This window comes from Nicotiana tomentosiformis, chromosome 1 (genome assembly GCF_000390325.3).
Source record: "Nicotiana tomentosiformis chromosome 1, ASM39032v3, whole genome shotgun sequence".
Taxonomy (NCBI): Eukaryota; Viridiplantae; Streptophyta; class Magnoliopsida; order Solanales; family Solanaceae; genus Nicotiana; species Nicotiana tomentosiformis.
Window position 1 is genome coordinate 49547071 of NC_090812.1, and position 24723 is coordinate 49571793.

The 24723-nt window shown below is 36.0% G+C and overlaps 3 protein-coding genes across 3 annotated transcripts; 2 read left to right on the forward strand and 1 right to left on the reverse strand.

The window, feature by feature from the left end:
- The first annotated feature begins 6966 nt into the window (after positions 1-6966).
- Positions 6967-10160, forward strand: LOC104119926 (origin of replication complex subunit 5). Its single transcript, XM_009631539.4, has 5 exons — positions 6967-7163; positions 7342-8202; positions 8294-8710; positions 9313-9628; positions 9738-10160. Exons 2-5 carry the CDS (start codon positions 7364-7366, stop codon positions 9786-9788), a joined length of 1623 nt encoding a protein of 540 aa, XP_009629834.1. The 5' UTR covers positions 6967-7163; positions 7342-7363; the 3' UTR covers positions 9789-10160.
- A 3900-nt stretch (positions 10161-14060) lies between these two features.
- LOC104119927 (cytochrome P450 86A8) lies at positions 14061-16751 on the forward strand. The gene has a single exon (XM_009631541.4). The coding sequence runs from the start codon at positions 14629-14631 to the stop codon at positions 16237-16239; it is 1611 nt and encodes a 536-aa protein (XP_009629836.1). The 5' UTR covers positions 14061-14628; the 3' UTR covers positions 16240-16751.
- Positions 16752-17512: 761 nt separating this feature from the next.
- LOC104119928 (ascorbate transporter, chloroplastic) lies at positions 17513-24567 on the reverse strand. The gene is made up of 11 exons (XM_009631542.4): positions 24284-24567; positions 22611-23191; positions 22018-22125; positions 21569-21724; positions 21036-21251; positions 20506-20715; positions 18987-19124; positions 18759-18860; positions 18603-18668; positions 18172-18256; positions 17513-18074 (listed from the first exon to the last, which is right to left on the reverse strand). The coding sequence occupies exons 1-11, from the start codon at positions 24336-24338 to the stop codon at positions 17977-17979; spliced, it is 1815 nt and encodes a 604-aa protein (XP_009629837.1). The 5' UTR covers positions 24339-24567; the 3' UTR covers positions 17513-17976.
- Positions 24568-24723: the final 156 nt, after the last annotated feature.

Genomic DNA, 24723 nt, shown 5'->3' on the forward strand with positions numbered 1-24723 from the left:
CTAAGGGAGAGAATCTCGGCGGAAATTAGGAAAAAACTAATCTATCATGGGATCCCCACTATGTATTTTAAATTATATCTAAAGTAGGATTCCTCCACTATAAGAGGGATAGATACTATTTCTGTAAGGCATCCATCGTTAAGGCATTCATACACTCTCATATTATTGATATTCATAGAGAGATTATCCTTTTTTTGGTTTTGTATATTGATTCGGCTTGCTTGTTCATAAACCATTTTCCACTTAGTTTGGTTTGTATTTCATTCTTTATACAATCAATATTCAATATATTTCTACTTATTTTCCGATTTGTGCCAAGTTACACCACGTATCCTTAGAACTACATATAAATTCAACTCTATCCGTTTTTCGGGTAAACAAAAGTGAAGATAGAAGTTACATAAATATCAATTTATTTATTCAGTATTTCAGTCAAGTTGCTTGACTTGCATGAAAATAATTATTCCATGATTAAAATGCATAAACTAAATCGCAGTGTTATAGGCTTGAATCCATCGGCCTCCTGAAGAGGACACTTAAGGAGTACTAGAAAATAAAATTTAAAAACCTATACTACTATTTTGTTGTTGTTATAAAATAAAGACTGTAAAGTAAGATAAGTATTGAGAGAAACTGATATATTATTTAACTTCAAACTGTTGTACATGATGAACTGAAATCTAATCTATTTATAGAAGAAAGAAAATTGTTGTGTAAGCTACTACTGCAAGTTGTTGTGTAAGTTGTGTGTAAGTTGCTTGTAAGTTGCTACTACAAGCTGCTTCTAAGGTGCTACTGCAAGTTATTGTGTAAGTTGCTTGTAAGTTGCTTGTAAGCTGCTACTGTACCAGATATAGATAATCTTCTACCGGAGGTAATGTTTATCCATAACGGAGTACCAAAATGATAAGCTTCTTCACGAGGCTTATTTTCAATAGAGTACTAAATAGATAAACATATTTACGACGGAGTCTCATATGGATAAGTTTCTTCAGGAAGCTTATTTACAACGGAATACAATGAACATCCATAATATAATATATTTATAACACTCCCCCTTGGATGTTCATTAAAAGATAATGTGCCTCATTTAAACCTTACTAGAAAAATCCCCGTGGGAAAAAAATTTATAGTGAAGCAAAAAGAATACACATATTTAGTAATACGCATTGCTAGCTGCCTCCTTAAAAACATTACAAGGAAAACTTGTGGGAAAAAATCTTAGTAAGGAAAAAAGAGTACATCGCGTATTTTACTCGCCCTGATGATAATCTTGTTTCAAATATTTGAGTCTCCGCATTCCAATCTTGTATACCATCTTCTCAAAAGTTGAAGTTGGTAAAGATTTAGTGAATAAATCTTCTGGATTGTCACTTGAACGGATTTGTTACACATCAATGCCACCATTTTTCTGAAGATCATATGTGTAGAATAATTTTGGTGAAATGTACTTCGTTCTATATCCTTTTATAAATCCTCCCTTCAATTGAGCTACGCATACAGCATTGTCTTCGTATAAAATTGTGGGTCTTTTCTCACATTCCAAACTATATTTTTCTCGAATAAAATGGATTATTGATCTCAACCATACGCATTTGCTACTTGCTTCATGAATAGCTATTATCTCAGCATGATTTGAAGAACTAGTAACAATAGATTACTTTGTGGAGCGTCATGATATGACAATACCTCCACATGTAAACACGTACTCGGTTTGAGATCTAGCTTTATAGGGATCAGATAAATAACCTGCATCTGTATAACCAACAAGATCTGCACTATCTTTGTTAGCATAAAACAAACACATATCAAGAGTTCCCTTTAAATATCGCAATATATGCTTAATCCCGTTCCAATGTCTCCGTATAGGAGAAGAACTATATCTTGCTAGTAAATTAACAAAAAATGCTATGTCAAGCCTTGTAGCATTAGCAAGATACATTAGTGTACCAATTGCACTAAGATAGGTTACTTCGGGACCAAGGAGTTTCTCATCCTCTTCTGGAGGTCGGAACAAATCCTTAATCACTTCAAGTGATCGAACAACTATTGGTGTACTCAATGGGTGCGCTTTGTCCATGTAAAAACATTTTAAGACCCTTTCTGTATAGGCAGATTGATGGATAAAGATCCCGTCTGCTAAATGTTCAATTTGCATACCAAGACAAAGTTATGTCTTTCCAAGATATTTCATCTCAAATTCTTTCTTAAGATATTCAATTGCCTTTTGGAGCTCTTCTGGAATTCCAACAAGATTTATGTCATCAACATAAACAGCAAGTATAATAAATTCTGAAGCCATTTTCTTTATAAAAATACATGGACAAATAACATCATTTATGTAATCCTCTTTCAGCAAATATCCACTGAGGCGATTACACCACATGCGTCTAGATTGCTTTAAACCGTACAAAGATCTTTATAATCTGATTGAATATATTTCCTGAGATTTTGAATATGCTTCAGTTGTTTTAAATCCTCCAGGGATTTTCATGTAAATTTCATTATCAAGTGACCCGTACAGATAAGTTGTAACCACATCCATTAGATGTACTTCAAGCCTTTCAAGTAAGGCTAAACTGATGAGATATCGAAATGGTATGGCATCCATAACGGGTGAATATGTTTCTTCATAATCAACTCCAGGTCGTTGTGAGAATCCTTGTGCGACAAAGCGAGCCTTGTATCTTTCAACTTCATTTTTATCATTCCTTTTTCGCACAAAAACCCATTTATGACCAATTGGCTTTATACCAGCGGGTGTTTGGACTACTGGTCCAAAGACCTCTCTTTTAGCAAGTGAATTTAATTCCGATTGAATTGACTCTTGCCATTTTGGCCAATCAGATCTTTGTCGACATTCTTCGACAGATCGGGGTTCAAGATTCTCACTGTCTTGCATAATGTTAAGTACAACATTATATGTAAAAATATTATCCACCACTATTTCAGATTGATTTAAATTAATCCCTTCACCAGTAGAACTTATTAAAATCTTCTCACCCACTTGAGTCTCGGGTTCATTGATTTCTTCAGGATAACTAATCAGATCTTGGGTCTCTTCAGGAGATCCCTTCATAGTATCGTTTTGATCATTTGTTAATTTTCTTTTTCGAGGATTTCGATCCTTAGAACCCAAAGGCCTACCACGCTTCAGGCGTGCTTTAGGTTCACTAGCTCTCATGCTAGTAGATGGTCCTGTTTGGACATCAATTCGGATAGGCACATTCTCTGCAGGGATATGTGACTTAGTTATCCTTTTCAAATCAATAAATGCGTCTAGCATTTGATTTGCTATATTATGTAAATGGATAATCTTCTGGACCGACTGATTATATATAGGGGTACGTGGATCAAAGTGAGATAATGATGAAACTTTTCACACAATTTCTCTTTTGATTTCCTTTTTCTCTCCCCCTAATTGTGGGAAATTTATTTCATCAAATCGACAATCTGCAAAACGAGCAGTAAATAAATCTCTCGTCAATGGTTCAAGATAGCGAATAATAGAGGGTGATTCAAACCCAATATATACTCCTAACCTTCTTTGGGGCCCCATCTTACTACGTTGTGGTGGTGCTACTGACACATATATAACACATCCAAAAATTCGTAGATGGGCAATATTTGGTTCATGACCAAAAACTAATTGTGACTGAGAAAATTTATTATAATGTGTCGGTCTGAGACGAATAAGTGATGTTGTATGCAAGATAGCATGGCCCCAAACAGTAGTGGGCAAACATGTTTTCATAAGTAGTGGTCTTGCTATCAATTGCAGGCATTTAATAAATGACTATGCAAGGTCATTTTGAGTATGAACATAAGCTACAGGATGTTTAATTTTTATCCCAACGGATAGACAATAATCATCAAATGCTTGAGACGAGAATTCTCCAGCATTATCAAGGCAAATATACTTTATAGGATAATCTGAGAATTGCGCCCTTAATCGAATTATTTGGGCTAGTAGCTTTACAAACGCCAGGTTGTAAAATGATAGTAGGCACACATGAGATCATCTTGAAGATGCATCTATTAGGACCATAAAATATTTAAACAGCCCACTTGGTGGATGAATAGGTCCACATATATCCCCATGTATACGTTCTAAAAAGGCAAGGGATTCAATGCCAACCTTCATTGGTGATGGTCTAGTGATCATTTTGCCTTGATAACAAGCATCACAAGAAAATTCATTATTTGTAAGAATCTTCAGGTTCTTTAATGGATGTCCACTCGAATTTTCAGTAATTTGTCTCATTATTGTTGATCTAGGACGGCCCAAACGGCCATGCCAAAGCACAAAAGTATTTGAATCCGCAAACTTCTGATTTACGATAGAGTGTGCTTCAACTATACTAATTTTTGAATAGTATAAGCCAAAAGATAAAGTTGGTAACTTTTCTAAAATGCATTTCTCGCCAGAAATATTCTTTGTAATACAAAGATATTCCACGTTCATTTTATCTATTGTCTCAATATGATACCCATTTCGGTGGGTATCTATAAAATTCAACAAGTTTCTTCGGGACATGGAGGAGAATAATGCATTGTCGATAATAAGTTTTGTTCCCTTAGACAGAAATATAATAGCTCTTCCGGAGCCTTCAATCAAACTTATATTACCAGAAATTGTTGAAACATTTGCTTTTTCCTTATGCAAATAAGAAAAGTATTTCTGATCCTTGAATATGGCATGAGTTGTTCCACTATCAATTACATAAATATCTTCATAATTAGTCTTTGATCCAAACATAATTTGAGGATTATCCATATTCTTCAAAATGACATAAATAAAATATATTATAGTAAATATCATTAACAAAGCATAACTTTTATTTATGTACAACAATTACATAACCATACTATCTATTACAAACAACCAAAATTAAAATATTTACATTTCTACAGATTCATCACCGATCACATGACTTGTCTCTTCTTCCGGGAGTGCAAAGTAATCAGCTACATCCAAATGCATGAAGTCTAAATTATCTTCAGAAATAAATTTTGCTTCAGCATTTTTCTCTATCTTCTTTAGGGAGGCTTGATAAAGCTTAACCAGGTACTTTGGCGTACGACAGGTACGTGACCAGTGCCTTTTTCCTCCACATCTATATCATGCATTTTCTGCCTTTGTTACTTGCACCGCTTCATACTTTTGTTCCTTCCTTTTTCACTGCTCGTGGTGAGGAGGATTTTTTGGTGCATTATTATTACCATGATTAGAATTTCTTCCCCGACCATGGCCATGACCACGACTGGGGTCACGTCCTTTTCCGCGCTTAGCTTGGTGGAAGTTCGTCTCAGAGAATGTTGCTCGGCTACAAGAAGATGTGAGATAAGTTCAGAATACTTTTTGAATCCCATATCTCGATATTGCTGCTGCACGAGCATATTCGAGGCATGAAAAGTCATGAAAATTGGTGGAAGTTTTCTCCAATATATCATGATCAGTAATATTATCACCACGTAATTTCAATTAGAAAATAATTCTGAACATAGCAGAATTATACTCACTGATAGATTTAAAATCTTGTAGCCTTAGATGAGTCCAATCATAACGTGCCCGTGGAAGAACAATCATTTTCAGGTGGTCATATCTATCTTTCAAATTATTCCACAGTATGATTATATCTTTAACAATAAGATATTCCATTTTCAGACCCTCATCACGGTGATGGTGTAGGAATATCATTAATTTGGCACGATCTTGGTTTGATACCTGATTTTTATCTTTGATGGTATCTGCCAGACCCATCGCATCAAGATGAATTTCTGCATCAAGCACCCAAGACATGTAGCTTTTGCCCGATATATCCAGGGCTACAAATTCAAGTTTAGAAATATTTGACATTATTTAGAAAAAGAAAGTTCGTACTCCGTTATGGATAAATATTACCCCGGTAGAAGATTATCTATATCTGGTACAATAACAGCTTACATAGCAGCTTGTAGTAGCAGCTTAGAAGCAGCTTGTAGTAGCAGCTTACAAGCAACTTACAAGCAGCTTACACAACAGCTTGCAGTAGTAGCTTACACACAACTTTCTTTCTTCTATAAATAGAGGAGATTTCAGTTCATCATGTACAACAGTTTGAAGTTGAATAACATATCAGTTTTTCTCTATACTTGTCTTTACTTTACAGTCTTTATTTTATAACACGTTATCAGCAAAAGTTACGAACTTTACGGTCTATCCGTTTTTCGGGTAAACAAAAATGAAGATAGTAGTTACATAAATATCAATTTATTTATTCAGTATTTCAGTCAAGTTGCTTGACTTGCATGAAAATAATTATTCCATGATTAAAAAGCATAAACTGAATCACAGTGTTATAGGTTTGAATCCATCGACCTCCTGAAGAGGCCACTTAAGGAGTACTAGAAAATAAAATTTAAAAACCTACACTACTATTTTTTTTTGGTTATAAAATAAAGACTGTAAAGTAAGACAAGTATGGAGAGAAACTGATATATTATTCAACTTCAAACTGTTGTACATGATGAACTGAAATCTCATCTATTTATAGAAGAAAGAAAGTTGTTTGAACTGAAATCTCATCTATTTATAGAAGAAAGAAAGTTGTTGTGTAAGCTACTACTGCAAACTGTTGTATAAGCTGCTTGTAAGTTGCTACTGCAAGCTGCTTCTAAGCTGCTACTGCAAGCTGCTGTGTAAGCTGCTATTGTACCAGATATAGATAATCTTCTACCGAAAATAATGTTTATCCATAACGGAGTACCAAAATGATAAGCTTCTTCACGAGGTTTATTTCCAATATAGTACTAAATAGATAAATATATTTACGGCGGAGTCTCATATGGATAAGTTTTTTCAGAAAGTTTATTTACAACGGAGTACTAAATAAATATTTATAATATAATATATTTATAACAGTTGTAGCATTAATTTTATTGTTGTAAAATCCAATTTTAATATTTGAACAGTTATCGCAAAACCTTGACCCAAAACATTGTAAAGCCATGGGCTTCTTGGCGGGAAAAGTTAGATGTCATAACCTAGGGCTGATGTGAAAGACTCTTCAACTTCTCTTTCAACTCCGTGTCTCCCTTCGCCGGCCACCTCGAAATTCCGGCCGATTTCATATCTTTGACTACCCACTAATTCCGGCCTATTACTCTACTGCTGAATTAAGGTTCGTCCTCAACTGCATTTACTTTGTTTACTTACTTCAGTTTTCATTATTCATTTTATGTGGGATTTATATGCAATTAAGTTGTGTTCAGTTTCTAAAATATCTATATTTGATAATGTTAGGGTTTTGGTGGCACTGTGATTGAATGATTTATACTGCTATTTTTTGAATTTTCCAGGATTTTGAGCACATTGTAAGAAATGGGTGAAGAGGGAAATCCACGAACTCCCAGAAGAGCCACTAGATCATCATTGTGTAGCACACCAAATCCTAAAATTTCTACAGACAAGTCAAAATCATGTAATCAACAACCTTTAACAATACATGACCTTGCTTATCGAGACGAATCATCAATTAGTTTAGATGACTTGATTTCTAATTTACCAGGCAGGCGCTCACAAATTATCAAATTGTTGCGCCTTTTGGGCCCCTTGGATTCTCCAATGTTACCATTTTTTGTATATGGGGGTGCTTCAACTGGGAAAACAAGTACAATTCTTCAGATATTTAAGCACCTAAAACGTCCGTTTGTTTACTGTAGTTGTATAACATGTTATAGCCCAAGGATACTATTTGAATCGGTGTTGAACCAGTTATCGCTTCATAGAAGGGATGAAAGCAATGACTATTCGAGTACTAACCGCTGCGAAAAGCCCTCCGATTTTGTAAATCTTTTGCAGGGGGCTCTTCGTAGTGTGGTAGATAGTTTGAAGGGGAGCATGGCGAAATCAAGCTCAAAGAAGTCAGTGGGATGGGCTAGGGGGAAGATGGTTTACTTGGTGTTTGATAACTTGGAGCTTGCTCGCGGATGGGACAAGAGTTCCAATATATTACCGCTTCTTTTTAAGCTCTATGATATAATGAAAATGCCTGAAGTGGGTTTGATTTTTCTCAGTAATGCCTCACCTGACACGTATGACTCGGACACTGGTTATGTAGAACCTATTCCTGTTCATTTTCCTGATTACACCGAGGATGAACTTCGTCAAATCTTAATGAAAGACCAGGGAGGCCCAAAGCTATATTCCTCATTTCTGGAGTAAGTCTGAAATTTAAATTTAATTTTCATCATTTTGGTGGCTTTATTATGAATTCCACTTAACACACATTCTTTACTTATTTTAATACAGTGTGGTGTTGAGGCCATTTTGTCGAGTTACTAGACGAGTTGATGAATTATTGACTGCCTTCTCATCATTATATCAGATATATTGTGAACCTCTGGATGATTTAGGCATTGTTCCAAATGAAGATATGAAAAGAAAACTATTTTCTCATTTTCAACCACATATTGGGCCATCCCTGAATGACACGTTCAAAGCTGGAAGCAGGCTGTCTTCTGAAGCCTCAGCTAAGAAGAACAAATGGAAAGGCATGGCCAAGAAAAATGGAGTTTGTGAATCTTCTGATGAGATAGACTTTCATATGTCTGCTTGTGCCAAATACCTTCTTATTTGTGCTTTTCTTGCTTCAAGAAACCCAGCTACCCTTGACGCGTCATTGTTTGATTCAACTGGAGGTTCCAGCAACCGAAAACGAAAGAGAAAGTAAGTAATTCTGAAATCTGTTCTTCTGACATTGCTGTTAATTCTACTTCCCTTTATTTGGTAGACAAATTGCTTGTGTTGATGACTTTCTTTGCATTTACATGAGTGCTTTGGGTGTACCTTCATTTTTTCTTAAATAAAGCAGAGAACAAATATGTAAGTTTTTGTTGGGTGATAAATTGGAATACCGGACATAGTTATTACCAAAATAATCAGGGGTGCTAAATTGGACTACTTGACATCGGTATCACTGAAATAATCAAATATGAAAATGAGAATTTGCTTCCTTGTTATCGTTTTTATCATCGAAGCCAATTAGTTGGAAATATTTTCCTAATGTTATGAAGCTTTAAAGTCCTATTGGCTCATTCATGAGAGTTCTTAAGGAAATATAAGTTCGAAAAAGTGACGATGTTGTCTGATGATTAGGTTTGTTAGTGAATCGATATTGGCATTTGAAGTGTTGTCTGGTGCATGATGAGCTCAATCCCTTTAAAGTTAAAGCGATTCTCATTTATCTGCTGCGAATCATATTTTAGTTGTCTTTGATTATCTTACTTCATTTGTCCTTACACGCCTAAAGATATGATCTCTGCTTTCAGGAGCTCCGAGAAGTCAATGGAGAAAAAGGAAACTGCAGAACAAGACTTGCTCTTGAAGGGACCAGGAACATTCCCCTTGGAAAGATTATTAGCCATATTTCAGTGTATTGTATCTGTTGAAGAATGCTTACCTGATGAAGAAGCACAAGAAGATGGTGGATTGGAAGGAGAGAGTTGGACTAATGGACTATTATCTGATGTTCTTTTGGAATTATCAAGTCTGTGCAATGCTAATTTTATCAGTAAAGGAGGAAGTTGCCCCTTGGAAGGCGCTAATCGGTATCGATCTATGGTGTCCGAAGATATGGCTCTTAAGGTAACTTTCAAAATCTTTTTCCTTATTGTTTTAAAGTACAAATGGCCATATTTTCAGAAGCCGTTCTTACTTCACCATTGTGGCTCGTCTTGTTTCTCAAATTCTGCAGGTTGCAAAGAGTCTAAAATTTCCTCTGGCAAAGTATTTATACAGAGGATGATATACAAGATGTTCCATTCGTGTAACGAAGCCACTCATGTTAATATGATTTTGCATGTCAAGCAAGAGCAGCATGATGCAGTCAACAAGGTGATGTCACCTAACCAACCTTTGTGGCAGGGTGAATGTACGACTAAGATTCTAGTTGTGTATCATTCTTTTTTGTATACTGAGTGGTGAGAGGCTAAGTGGAAGTTGATTGGGTGGACTCCATGAAGAACATTTAAATATTTTCAGCTGTCGAAATAATTGACTAACATTGAACATATGACGATACGCAAGTGATTATTTGCTTTCTCTGAGTTTATAAGAATCTAGCTAGTCCGTTAGTTTACTGGCATTAAATGATTCAAGTTCGATTCCTTTTGAAATCTTTTTATTTGTTAAACATGATCACTTACATCTGCTGTAATTGGTGCTATAGAATGAAGTGTGTATATTTTGCTGGAAGGTAATTTTGTTGTCTTCCAACCTAACCCCTTGATGGCAACCCGATATTTCCTTTTTTGAATACTTCTCTAGAAGAATAGTTGAGGTGCGCACAACTCTTGGCTACAGTGTTGGCATCAAGAAGATGCAAGGACGTCTGGAAATAGCTAGGTACGACTCTCTCTGGTTTGTTCAATGTGAATCTTAAAAATGCTCTGTTGATTTTGGAATATAAGGTTTCTCTCATGCTGCTCTATGGACTAAATAGAGGTCCTAAGAAAAGGTGGATGTTTTCACTTTTTTCATTATTGGGACGGTTTCATGGGACTTGGTATTACTTGATACTTTCTTATTACATGGAGTATATGTTGTTCCCTCTGGCATTTCCTGGGTGATACTGAGGCTATGTGGCTTGTACATGGCTGTAAGAGTCAATTCTGTCAATTTACGCTGCTCGTCTTAAAATTTAGTTCCTCTTCTCATGGCAAAGGTAATTTAAATGTGAGTAGTAAGTTAGTAACAGTATAATTTTTGACGGAATAAACAAAAATAACCAAAAAATGCTATCTTTGTATAGTTGGATTTGTTTCTTCATAATGTATCCTGATTTGTAAAGGAACTATAGCCTAAGTTACATGGATCATTTCTTTTCTCAATTTACCAAAAAACTGCATTAAGAATTTCTCAGGTTCTTTACATAAATTCAAAATTAGCAAAAAACTTTGTACGAATACTCATATACACCTGTATTGGCTACACTCCGAAGAACGAGTCCGTGTAACATAGACTACTGCTAAGTGTAGGGGTGGATGGCGTGTTGTGTTGCTTGGTTCGTCTAAATTCAGTAATAAATTTATATGTAAAAATGTATCAAAATTATAACAAATAATAGGTTTGAACCATAGTTTTAAAAATAAAATAGGTTGAATGCTAAAAATTTGAAGGGGTCGTTTGATATTTGAGATAAGAGATAATAATCTAAGAATTAGATGCAGGATATTTTACCTCGTGTTTGGTTGAATTTTTAAATTCGGGATTAGCAATCTTTGGATCAATTAATCCCAAAATTAGGTATTATTCTATCCACATTGAGGGTGAGATAATAATCCCGGGATAAACATTAAAATGGCAGAGATGCCCTTCTCCAAGGCTCTTCCCCCTAAGTCTTTTACACAATCCAAAGTTAAAATTAAAAATGAAAATTTATCCTAACTTATTTACTGTACACAAAATACATGTTTTGATTATACCCATATATTCCATTTTTAGTCAACATTTATCGATAAAAATATATTCACTAAATAATCCCGTTATTACTTAATCCTCGTATTATAGTCCCATTATTATAATCCCGAGATAACTTATTCTCCTGCCAAACGTTCCCTAAAGCAGGGGCGAATGCAGTAAGCGTGAAGCGGTGTCACGTGACACCGCTTCGTCATAAATTTTTGTTAAATGTGTATATAAATAATCTGCAAAAATACCATTTAACATACTAAAATAATTAAGTGTGACACCACTTGTCATCAAGTTTTTTTCCGGCCAATTGGTGTAGCGCCTGATTTCCTTAAGCAAGGTGGCGGGATCGAACACCATTTATGGGGTTTATTTTTTTTATTTTTTTTGAGGATTTGGACTGGAAAAAAAGAAGGGCAAGAGAATGTATCTCTTGTTACTTTTTCATTGTTTCGTTCTGTTACTTTTTTTTTAAAAAAAAATTCTTAAAATAGTTTTACTTTATGAGTGTACTCTATAAAAATATTCGGAGGTTCTCAAATTAATATTTTTATTTATAATTCAACTTACATTCAATAGATTATCCTAAAGCATCTTTCAAACTTTCAAATCAAGTTCAAAATCTCAAAATTCATCTAACTTGGAAGAAAGGGTCAATAGTCGGAGCAACAACGACAAATTAAACGAGTTAATTTAAATTCCTTAAAAGTTGACACTGAAAAAAGATTGACAACTCAAAAATATTATTGTAATAACCATGATGAAATAAGAAGAACATATCTTCAAAAAAGTCTTTTCCAACCTCGAAATCACAATTTTTCTTAAAGAAATTTATGATAAATTTGTCGCTTTGATCTTCAAAGGTTTGCTAAGTATAATAGGTTGGAGTATAATGTAACTGAATATGTGACTTTTGCTTCTATTCTTACTTGATTCAAAATGAATGCATTAATCAAGGGGAGGAGTTATATTTTAAGTATAAGGTTTATACCCCGGCGGATGTACCAAGGTTGAAGTGGTGTTGAATATGTCATTTCTTACTTCTTTAAATGTGACACCGCTTACAAAAAAATCTTGCGTATACCGCTGGTTATAAGTGTTTTTTTTTTTATGTATAAGAATATACTTAATATTTCTTTATGGTCTCTATTAGCATTAGAAGGTTCTCAAGGATATTTAGTTTATCACCTAAATTATTAGGAGATAGTTGCACCAATCTTAGAAAATTTTGCTGAAAAACTAGTAAGGAATTTGGTGAAGTGATTTATCCAAATTAAGATATGCCAGTCAATTGTTGTGAAGAAGATAGATAATAGCTAATCCATCAATTAGAAGCTTTCCTTTTGTTTATCATCTTTTTCAGTAAAAAATTAAAGCTCTTTCATTTTCAACTAAAGAAAAAGGTTTAAGAAAAGAAATTGGGCGTTGACCTCAAATAGCATTTGATTCCTGCAGATCTATCTTGGCTTATTGCATTGGTAAAAAAGGGGCTCGATTTCCCAATCAATCGGCTAAGGTTTCGTAATTTCGTTCTGTTCGAAAAACCTGTTTACTTAGACTTTTGTTTTCTTTCCAGAAAACCATGGCCGTCTATATATGGTAGTTGACTTTTGCCCCTCTGTATTATCCTGCATTCAAGATAGTCAAAGTCAACTCCTGCCATTGTAATAAATTTTATTTTCATTTATTATAATCGTGTTAAATTTTTTATACTATCAGTATATATTAACCAGTCAGAAGTATTTTTATTTTACCAATTCAGGATAAGTATAAATAGTTAAAATGATACTATATAGCCGCAATATTTTTGTATATATATACATTTATGTATGTTATTTACAAAAAATATACTCTTTCCGTTTCAATTTATGTGAACCTATTTCCTTTTTAGTCCGTGCCAAAAAGAATGACCTCTTTCCTTATTTGGAAACAATTTACCTTTATGCAATGATTTATAGCTACACAAAATATATGTGCCTCATTTAATACCACAAGTTCAAAAGTTTTCTCTCTTTTCTTAAATTTCGTATCCAGTCAAATGTGTTCACATAAATTGAAACAGAGGGAGTATAAATTATATACACTTTTGCGGCTATTGAACGTAAATAATTTTGGCCTCGGGTTAAAAGTAATCTTTGCTCCTATGCATAGCCACATGCTGTTGTAGCTCATCTTAATCCAATAGTGTAAAAAAATCTTAATCAGGCACAAAAGTTAGACTTACTATATTTTCCATATTAATTACCAATGGTTTTAATTTATACATACTACTAATAAATTGCGAGTAAACTTTTTTATTTTCTAAGTTACTCATCCCACTTTTATGAGTAGCTACACTAAATATCTTTGAGGAAATATAAAAATGCAAGTATATAGGAGTTAAATCATTTAGCAAGATATTATTTCTACTGATAAAAGGGATAAACATAAAAAACGAAAGGCAATAAAAAAGGTTAATAGAGTCACGTAACGTGAAGTACTTGGCCATAAATTTGTTGGTGGCAGGTCGTTCACCGAACCCTTAACCAGCTACATGATCACAACCCCATGTTCCATTTATGAGTTGTTATACTAATTCTTAACTAAATTTTTGCAACCAAAAAACAAAAACAAAAGCACATATACATCTCCATAAGTACAACTTTCCAATCCTTTCTCACTTCCCTTTTATCTGTTTTTCTCTTTCTGCACTACTAGCTACTTTTTTCTCAACTAATCTCATTTACTTCATTTCACCACCCCTTAGCTTCCTTCATTCAATGCTTGAATTTAAAGAGCAGCTCCTTTTCTCTGCAGAAATTAGTTGGGGAGCTTTTCATCCCAACCCCCTACCCCCCACCATCCCTCATTTGTATTTTTCCTTTTGATTGCCCACTGTTAAGTTTTGGCTATAGTGGTTTTACTTGATGTCCTTTTGCTACAAATCTTGAATATAGCTTCTTTTTTTTATATGCATTTATTGTGTTTGCCAGAGAGAAAAAAATTAGATGGTGAAATCCAAGATACAGTCTGGCGCTTAGTTATTGCTCCTCAATTCTACTTCAACTACTACTATTATTTTCCTCCCCTATAAATTCCCTTTTATTCTCCTTTTCTTTTGTTAAATCTCATAGTACTATCTACTCCATTGGCCGTCTTTTTTTCTTCTTAATTTATATGCTTCATTCTCTCAAAACATGGACATTGCCATAGCTTTACTCTTGTTCACTGCCATAACTTGTTATCTTCTATGGTTCACCTTCATCTCAAGATCTCTCAAGGGTCCACGTGTCTGGCCCTTATTGGGCAGCTTACCGGGCTTGATCGAGAACTCCGAGCGTATGCATGACTGGATTGTGGACAACCTCCGCGCGTGTGGTGGCACGTACCAGACATGCATATGTGCTATCCCATTCTTGGCCCGGAAGCAAGGTCTCGTGACTGTCACGTGCGACCCGAAAAACTTGGAGCATATTTTGAAGACCCGATTCGAGAACTACCCGAAGGGTCCGACTTGGCAAGCCGTTTTCCATGAGCTGCTTGGCCAAGGAATTTTTAACTCTGATGGTGACACGTGGCTGTTTCAAAGGAAGACGGCGGCGCTTGAGTTCACGACTAGGACCCTCCGCCAAGCCATGGCTCGATGGGTCAACCGAGCCATTCAGCTTAGGTTCTGTCCAATTCTTAAGACGGCTCAGCTTGAAAGCAAGCCGGTTGATTTACAAGATCTTTTACTTAGGCTTACTTTCGACAACATTTGCGGCTTGGCTTTTGGCAAGGACCCGCAAACATTGGCACCCGGCTTGCCGGAGAATACCTTTTCTTCGGCTTTTGACCGAGCCACTGAGGCGTCGCTGCAGCGGTTCATATTACCTGAAGTTATATGGAAGCTGAAGAAATGGCTTGGGCTAGGAATGGAAGTCAGCTTGAACCGAAGCCTTGTACAGCTGGACAAATACATGTCTGACATCATCAATACACGTAAGCTTGAGTTGATGAGTCAGCAAAAAGATGGAAACCCACATGATGACTTATTATCAAGGTTCATGAAGAAGAAGGAATCCTACACGAACAAGTTCTTGCAACACGTGGCACTCAACTTCATCCTAGCTGGACGTGACACGTCATCGGTCGCATTGAGTTGGTTTTTCTGGTTGGTCATACAAAATCCAGTAGTTGAACAAAAGATCTTACACGAAATATGCACGGTCTTGATAGAGACACGTGGCAGTGACACATCATCATGGCTCGACGAGCCGTTAGCTTTCGAGGAAGTTGATCGGCTAACCTACTTGAAAGCTGCATTATCTGAAACTCTCCGGCTTTATCCGTCGGTGCCGGAGGACTCAAAGCACGTGGTGGTCGACGACTTGTTGCCGGACGGAACATTTGTTCCGGCAGGTTCATCAATAACATATTCCATATATTCAGCTGGAAGAATGAAAACTACATGGGGTGAGGATTGCTTAGAGTTCAAGCCAGAGAGGTGGCTAACCCCAGATGGTAAAAAGTTTGTAATGCATGAACAATACAAGTTTGTGGCTTTTAATGCTGGTCCAAGGATATGTCTAGGGAAAGACTTGGCATACTTGCAAATGAAGTCGGTGGCGGCAGCAGTGTTGCTCCGCCACCGGCTCATGGTGGCTCCCGGCCATAAGGTGGAGCAGAAAATGTCATTGACTTTGTTCATGAAAGACGGCCTTAAAGTAAATCTTCTTCCAAGAGACCTCACACTATTAACGGATAGTCTAAAGAAGGAAAAAGAGGTCCAATTAGTCCAAAAATTGCATAGGGACAAAGATGAATGATCATAATGGGGAGAGGGGTAGGAGGGTGGTTGAGGTGGTTTAAAGAATGGTGTCGGCAAATATTGATTGCAAAGGAGCTAGTTCAATTGGATTGGCTTATGGTGGTTAATTCTCACATGAATGCTCAATTATGGCAGCTTTTGTCATAAAGGAGAAATGACGGTATTCATGATTTTAAGGTACATCTCATTCATTGTGAGACAAACTTTTTTTTTCGGTGGTAGATGAGCACAACTGGAAATGATTTTGAGGTTGAAGAGGAGGAAGATTTCTCAATAATTTACTAGTAATAAGTTGTACAAGTATCTAGCTGCACTACTTTTCTTCTTTTAATTATTCTATAGTATCCTAAAGCTGACCCCTTTATTTGTTCCTTTTACGTTGTTTGGTTATTCTCCTTAGAATTCTTTTGTATTTTCTAGTTTTTTTTTTCAGTCTCACTTTGTTTGGTATGTTAATTCTTTTGTATCTTGTTATTATTTTTGAATAACTAATGGTGTTTGTTTTGTTTCTGGCCTCTTGTCCCACAATTTACATTTTAAATGCTTAATGCTCAATAGCGAAAGTAGAAAGCTGGACCACTGGTCAAGCATAAATGGAACCTAAAACTTTTCTGTAAAGCCCTTTCCTAGGTTGAGATTAGTTTTTGGAAGATCGGTTACAATCAAATTAATAACTAATCTAACTGAATTGCTTAATTCAATTTCCTTTTCCCAAAATCAGTGACATTTGCAACTAGGAGTCGAACTCTAGCTGTCGCAAATCTTTCTCTCATTTGAAGGTGAAATTCGTTGAAATGGCAAGTCTCATATTACCTGGAATTTATCATCCAAGAAAATGCAAGATTTTAAAGTCTATCTAGGCGATGTCTCAAAGTCTATTACGGAAACGGGCCCTTAGCTTAATTATATCCCAATCTCATGGTTCTATAATCTCATTTTCTGTTCTTTGTAAATTCAACTCTATTTCTTTTCCAGGACTTAGCAAAATCCTGTCTGCTGATGCATATCCTGGTGTTCAGACCAGAAACTAAACATCTCTCCTTAAATATCTCTATTGGAGTATTTGATTGATGAAGCAAGGGGATCTTAAATCCATATGAAGGAATCCACATCACACATAGCACTGAAGGGCGTTTTTTAAGCCAGCTCAGTTCTCTTATCACAGAGAAATTTAAGCTGAGTGTATTGAGTTTGGTCAGAGCAAAACCAAATCTAGGCATTACATTTGGTACTATCATATCTAAGTTCCGTAAAATTTTTAGAGTCCATCGTTAAGTGTCAGATCAACATCCTGAGAAGTATTAAACAAGTATAATGGAACCATAATAACGCGTCCGTACAACAAGACTAGCAAACGGTATCAAGGTTGAAGGAAAATACTAAGCTAAAAAAATGTCCAGACTTCATATCAGGTGTTCTATGGAAAATCCATGCCAGTAAATTTACCAACATTTACAGGTCAAATTACCCAGATAGCTTTTTGCTAAGCATGGTTCAAAGTTTTATGCAAGTAAAGAGCACCTTTAAGGAGAAACTTTCCGAAAGCAACTCTGAAAATTGTTTTACGGACCTCATTGCAGGGGACTTTCTATGTATAAACCTGGGGGCATTAGCACCTTGTACTCATAACTGGAATTTATGCTTGTAGTAAAACTCGTTTCCAGGTATCCGATGGATTTGCACTTTTTCTGATTTCTTAAGTTACACTAGGCTTCCTTCATGCAACCTTTAATATCTACTCGAGGATTCTCTCTCCAGTTGAGAAAAAATTCCAGACTAATGTGCCTATGATGTATAATATAACAGCCACCTTAAATACATCATCCCAAGATCCTGCAGAAGGAAAATACAGGAATGTCATGAATAAACTCAAAACCAACATTCTCATTCAGAACCACCAAGCTGATAAGAAAATATACAACATAAATACCTTTTTGTAGTATGTATCCAGTTGCAGCTGTACCGAAGACACCAGCTAGCACTCCAGCAGTATTAGATAATCCCAACAACACTCCCTGCGGGAGGAGATGTATAAAAAAATTTCAAACATCTAAATTTCAAAACAAGCTACAAAATGTCCAACTGTTCTGTGAAAAATATAATGGGTTGAGGCAAGCGTTAGCAGAGGTTTACAGCCATCGACCAACAAGCTAACATGATATAAAATTTCTTTCATGATTACTAATTCATAAAATATAGTTAACAGTGTCCAGACAAGAACTTCCACCAATGGTGATAAGATAAAGTTCACGAGTTGCATCCTGGGACCGCAGTTACCTACTAACCGGGAAAAAAGTAGGACAACGATTCTAGACATGTCAATCAACATATAAAGCTTTTATAGGCAGTAGAGGTACTTACAGCGTAACGCGGTCCAATGTCTTGGTGATTAGAGTAGAGGCCAGACTGAGAGAATGCATCCGATCCCTTGCAAAAAATCAAAAAATCAAAATATCTAATCAACAGACTTCAAAAATCTCCCAAAAGTATGTCATTCCATTATCCTATGGTACCAACCTGACTGCATGCCATGCATAGCACTGCTAACGCAGGAGTCCTCACATGGCTTAATTGTGAAAGAAAAAAAGCAGGGCCCAGAAAACCAATAGATTGCATAATCTGCAAATTTACTTTGGTAGTTATTTATTAGAAACGAAATAAATTCAAGTAATGCTCATCATTAGATGATTAAACTATAACGCTATACACAGTAAACTTTATACAAGAGTTTTATGAAGCCCTTGCCTTACGAACTGATGTTATGGAGAATCCTTTGCTCACAAGTGTATCGGCAATCCAACCACCTACATTTGCAAATACGGCCATGGTCAGCCATGGCAATACGCAGAGTAGTCCTGATTCGGTGAGGTTGAACTTTAAAACCTGTAGAGATAAAAAGATTGGAGAGAAAGACCTTAATTAGCTTGCACAATAAAGTTTGTTCTAAATACGGTACCGTCTTCAAAAAATCCATTAGCATTGAGTCACTTCAGATAGTTTAGCCCGTAACCTCATAAATTCAATCCACAGAATACAGAGAAATGTCAAGATCTACTAGAGCTAGTAAGGCAAGCACTAAAGGTATGACAAAACGAACCAATATCCAAATTCAAGTTGGAATACGAGTAACTGAAATTTTCACAAGATCATTACTCCAGATTCAGCATTATGGTTACAAGTTCTAGAGCCTTGAAGATTCTCAACATCTAAGAGAGTCATCAGTGATAGCAAGACAAATATTTCATGATACCACAAGAAACATTGATATTAGAAGGCAAGAAAATGGACTTGCATAATTAGTCGAGCGAAATGGATTAGCCAACCCAGCTAATTTGAGATTGAGGCATAGCTGATTATTGACTGATAAGATGGCTCACAAAGTGCTTAAAGTTATTTTGAGATTTATATTATCTTGACAAGGAATCTCTAAGGCAGTCACATCACACTCCACAGAAGCACGGAAAAAGAAAAGAAACAGATGCACAAAACAAATGGAATGTCAGAAGACTAGCCGAAACCAATCTGAAATGAACACAAATTATTTGTCAAGCAAGAATTCCAGATCTCCGGCTACCAGGCTCAGATGCTTAGATTAACTCCTATAACCATGCATGTTAAGATAGAGTTCATCTTTACCAATCTTTACTGTTATTCCTGGTGAAATTTCATTATTTTTATTAATGGTAAATTGCCAAGGAAATCAGAGGAAACAGAAGAGAGGAGAAGGTGAGATAAATTGAAGTATCAAGTGTACCCGGGATTTGTAATTACTTCAAGAAGTCTTTGACAGCATAATTAATAAATCTGTACACGCATAGTCACAAGAGTGACTTCTTGAATATGTTAAAGTTTATATTCGAGAACCATTTGGAGTTTGATTAAACATTTCTTCTTCCTCTTCTAATGATTACAATCTTGATTAGAGTTTTCAAGGAATTGGGCAGTTAATCAGCAAAATCAATTTAAAATATAAAAACAGACTGCATAATGGATCAGGTAATTGGGTGCAGTTTTCCTGTCCTGCTAGGACTGAAATCAGAGGCATAAAACCATACAGCATCCTGTATCATTAATAGAATCTCTGAGATCTACGGTTCAGCTAGTCTCCAGGAAACGGTGCATGAATCAAATAATATCCCACTTGGACGAAGACAAAAAATAAAGTTTTATTTATTCTTTTGTTCTCCATTTTCCAGGATGATGAAATGCAAAGAAAAGAATTAACTCCAAGAAGAATGGCGCCAGACAGCAGTATCAGACATACCTGACTATAGTATGTAGGCATCCATGTCAGTAGAATAAATGTTCCCCAGTTATGACAGAAATGGGAGATAATGAGGGCCCAGACAGGTGCCTTTGATAAAATTAGTTTCCATGGGATGTTAGAGACAGGTTCCTTAGAGACACTGCCACCCATGATCAGCCTCTTTTCCAGCGCACTAAGCCCTGGATCATCTTTTGGAGAGCTATATGCCTGTAAAACAAAATAGTCAACGTATAACAAATGTTATACCATGGAATGATGTTTCAACCATGAAAAATCATGGAAAGGAAATAACAACCAGACATCTTAGATACATTGACAAGAAACTGACGCTCCTAAAGGATGATCGCAGAAGTTGAAAACTAATAACTATGTTGCTTTGTTAGAACTTCACAACTAGAAGCACAAAGGGTTCTCTTATCTTAAGCAAAACTGTGAGAAGGGAGAAATAATGATAACAAGTCATGAAAATTTTGAAAGACTATAAAAATAACATAAGTCAAAGATACTGAAAAAGCATACAAACTCACCTTGGTCAACCACAGCGCAAACCAGATGCTTCCAAGAGAACCAAAGGAATAGAACACTGATGGCCATCCGAACTTCTGGATCAAAATAGGAGAGAAAGCTAATCCTGTAACAGAACCAAGATACATTCCACTATACACTAGGGCAAGAGATCTGCTTCTTTCTGAGACAGGAATCCACTTTGAGAGCATATTATTCATGGCAGGCATCGCGACACCCTGACGAGAACTTACATAGTCAGAACAAGAGACTATGCATGCGATACTTGAATTAACTCCTTACCAACTACAGTTGTGGTACAAAAGAATCAGAGTGTACGGTGAGGCCCCAAAATTGATCCACAAGTTTATGAGATGTATCTTCTTAAATCCACTATGCTTAGTATAGCTAAGCGTGAAACAACTGGTTTCTCTTACAATGTCCATAACAAGAACATTCAGGCTACTTACTGGTCTAACGACTACTTAAAATGCTTGGAAAATCAGCTGCGTAGAAGATTTTGGAAGAAACTGGGAATATGCATATAGAGACTAACCTCCCCAATACCCATTAAGGCACGCACGACAAGTAAAAATGGAAGTCCCATTCTGGCGGCAATAGGAGTTAAAACAGTTGCAATCGACCACCAGACAACTCCGAAGCCAAGCACTACCTTCCCACCAAGTTTGTCCGCCCATATCCCTCCAACAATCTGCATATAGAACATATAAACAAAAGTAAGATATTGGTTTATCTAGCACATAAGAATAGCATATCAGAAACTGAATTGATTCTCCTATGTGTTCGTGCCTCTTCACTGGCAACCTAGAATAGAGTTCTAAGGCTAGCTTAGAGATTAATAATAGATAAAACCTTATGTTGAGACATGGTCAGAGTACATGAAAACCGCATCCATAATACAACAGATTGATCAAATACTAATACTAGAATAGGAAAGAGTTCGTGCACTAGAAGAGACCAAGATAGTGTTAAAGCGAAGAAAACCTGAGTGAGAAGATAGCCCCAGAAGAAGGAAGACTGGATGAGACCAACCGTAGCGCTGTTCCAGTTAAATTCCTTTGACATCGGAAGAATTGCAATGCTCATGTTCACCTAAAACCAAAGTGGAAGCTGAGTTAGGGCAGTAATAAAGGATCACATATGGTCTTTTTTCCAATAATATCAAACAGATGAATAGAAAAAGAATGGAAGGAAGAAATTCATTGTCATTCAGCTTAAGATCTCAAGAACTTAAACATAATTTCTCTTTTTAAGAAAAAATCTTAAACAACTTTTGTGACTTAATCTGCAATTAAAAACTTGAAGGCAAGGTAGCTATTCTTACAACCATGTTTGTAAACAAATTTTGATGGTGATTATTGAAAAAATAGGATATAAAATATTAATGTGGTAGCCATAAAGTTTGGCATGTGCCTGAATACACCTATGCTTAGGTGTATTTTTTTTAATAAAAAAGTTAAGCAATGAACGATACATTCAAACATCCCAAAAAGGGATGACAATGTCCATCTTATAGGGGGTCATAAGATCAGAATGGAAAGCTAAGTAGCAAGATAAAAGTTGGATGAATTGCTCACACGATCCATGTTGCATAACAAAAATGCAGCAAAACACAGCAGTACAACAATCCAACGTCTTGGAAATTGCTCCCACCAAGGTTTTGATTGCTCAACTTCTTCCACCAAAATGGCTTCACTTGCCCCTTCCGATGACACAAGAGACTCCAAAGCTCCAGTTATGTCATACTCATCAGATTTATAGTCAGCTTGGGTTCTATTTACCGCAGCATGCTTTTTCTGCAGCTTTTGTCCATCAATGAAACCAAGCTTATCCAGTTTCCTTGGTTGAACCCAACTGTTACCTGAGTCAGCAGAGGAAAGATAACATTCCCATCTTCTGGTTCTTCGCCTAGGATTGATGACATGAGAACTTTCACTAAACCGGTTAGGTTGAATGAGTTCAACATAAAATGGTGATTTTGATCCAAAAGATTTACCATCCAAAGGTCCAGTAGATTGGGAATATGACCTATAAATGCAACCGGAGTACGACAAGCCACTCCTTGAGAGACACCGGTCGTTGTATAACATATTCCTCTGAACATACTTCAAAGCAGCACAACCCAATCGTTCTCCACGGCTAATACACTGCTCTCTGCCTGTTGACATAGTCAGTTCATTGATTTGTTATCCAAGGCACCACGAAGATGCAAGATACTAAGAACTGAGTAGATCAAGTAGATGAAGAAAATCAGGAAAAGGCTTCAGCGAAGTGTAAAATTTAGTTTTGGCAGCTACAAGTGCTGGCTAACGTTTTGATCTTTACAGCACTTCACTATTCAGAGTGTTCCCCAAAAACAACAAGTGAAGCGAAAGAGAAAAAGAAACAAGACTCAATGCTCTTCACTTTTCAAGAACTACTCGCTTTACCCAGAGACCAGCTTAGTTTCTTACAGCATTTCCGTGACCAATAGGAATCACAAGATTCCCTGCATGTGTAATATTCACATATATCTCTCCAATTAATTGCAAATCATGAGTTAATTTGCATATGTACCCAATTTGAAGTCAAGATTCTCTTAGTTTTGTCGGGTTAACCACTATTTATCAAATTTTCCATCACTTCACCATAGCTTGTGGTAAAGGATATTCCTTTAGAAATTGTGCAAGAGATTTTAACATCAAAGAGATCAGAGAGTTTATACTGCGAATGTTATCTTGATAAAATAGGACTTCTTTTCTGTTTATAGTCTAGGCACGAAATACCAAAATGATTCTCTAATATTAATGAGATAAAGAAACAAACAGTCACTGTTACACATCTTCGAGCCGTAACTAATTTAAGCTTTGTCTTAGTTGAATCAGTTTTAGAATTCAACATTGATATAGTCGCTCAAATGACCAAAATTGAAATATTTGTCACACAAAATCTATGAGTATCCATTTGCATGCAAAAGATTCCTTTAGATACCAGTATAACATCTAGATTTAACTCAAGTATTGAGGCAAAACAGTACTTTCAGCCCAAAAAAAGAAAAAAACTAAATATTTTTAATCATAAAAAAAAACTACATTCACAAAATCAATAGACATGCAATCAATTTGCTACATGCATCCAATAGAGTATACTGCTTCACTATTTCTCAAAATTCATAACTTCCTGTATACTGAAATTAATCAGCTAAACAGCTAGCAGAAACACTAGTGTAGCGAAAGTCCAAAGCACGAGTTAGCAATGGTGAATTGTTTACCTGAACTGACGAAACAACCGAAATTCCGGTTAGAAACAACGGCACCGATTGCCATTGTCACCGGTGACTACGTTTTCCGGCAACCAACACTCTCTGCGTTCACACGAACTAGTTATCCGTTTTAAGGAAATAAACTGAATTTCTCTCTCTAAAATCTGCGCAGAGAAAGGAGATAACAGTAGGAGTGATGTTCCTCATCCGAATTTCAGTGGAAAATTGGCATTTATATTTTCTGTTTTTTTCTGAAAAGCGGGAAAAATAAAAATCTCAGTGGGCGTCGATATAACCCAGAGCAATAGAGGGCTGAGAATATGACACGTGGCATTTCATCCGCTGTGATTTGAGAGGTTATCCGTGCGGAGAAGCTACAATCTCTTTAATACCCCTCTATGTTTAATTAAACTAGGAATGATTTTAAGAGTGGGAACAAATGGAAATAA

What these genes read in the sequence shown, in the direction of transcription:
- LOC104119927 (XM_009631541.4), top strand. Translation starts at nt 14,629, where the DNA reads ATGGACATTGCCATAGCTTTACTCTTGTTCACTGCCATAACTTGTTAT.
- LOC104119928 (XM_009631542.4), bottom strand. Translation starts at nt 24,338, where the DNA reads ATGGCAATCGGTGCCGTTGTTTCTAACCGGAATTTCGGTTGTTTCGTC. An exon ending in CCATAACATCAGTTCGTAAG is followed by an intron (nt 18,861 to 18,986) that starts GCAAGGGCTTCA and finishes GTAAATTTGCAG; the next exon opens with ATTATGCAATCTATTGGTTT. An exon ending in ACATTGGACCGCGTTACGCT is followed by an intron (nt 18,257 to 18,602) that starts GTAAGTACCTCT and finishes CTCCTCCCGCAG; the next exon opens with GGAGTGTTGTTGGGATTATC.
- LOC104119926 (XM_009631539.4), top strand. Translation starts at nt 7,364, where the DNA reads ATGGGTGAAGAGGGAAATCCACGAACTCCCAGAAGAGCCACTAGATCA. An exon ending in AACCGAAAACGAAAGAGAAA is followed by an intron (nt 8,711 to 9,312) that starts GTAAGTAATTCT and finishes CTCTGCTTTCAG; the next exon opens with GAGCTCCGAGAAGTCAATGG. An exon ending in CCGAAGATATGGCTCTTAAG is followed by an intron (nt 9,629 to 9,737) that starts GTAACTTTCAAA and finishes CAAATTCTGCAG; the next exon opens with GTTGCAAAGAGTCTAAAATT.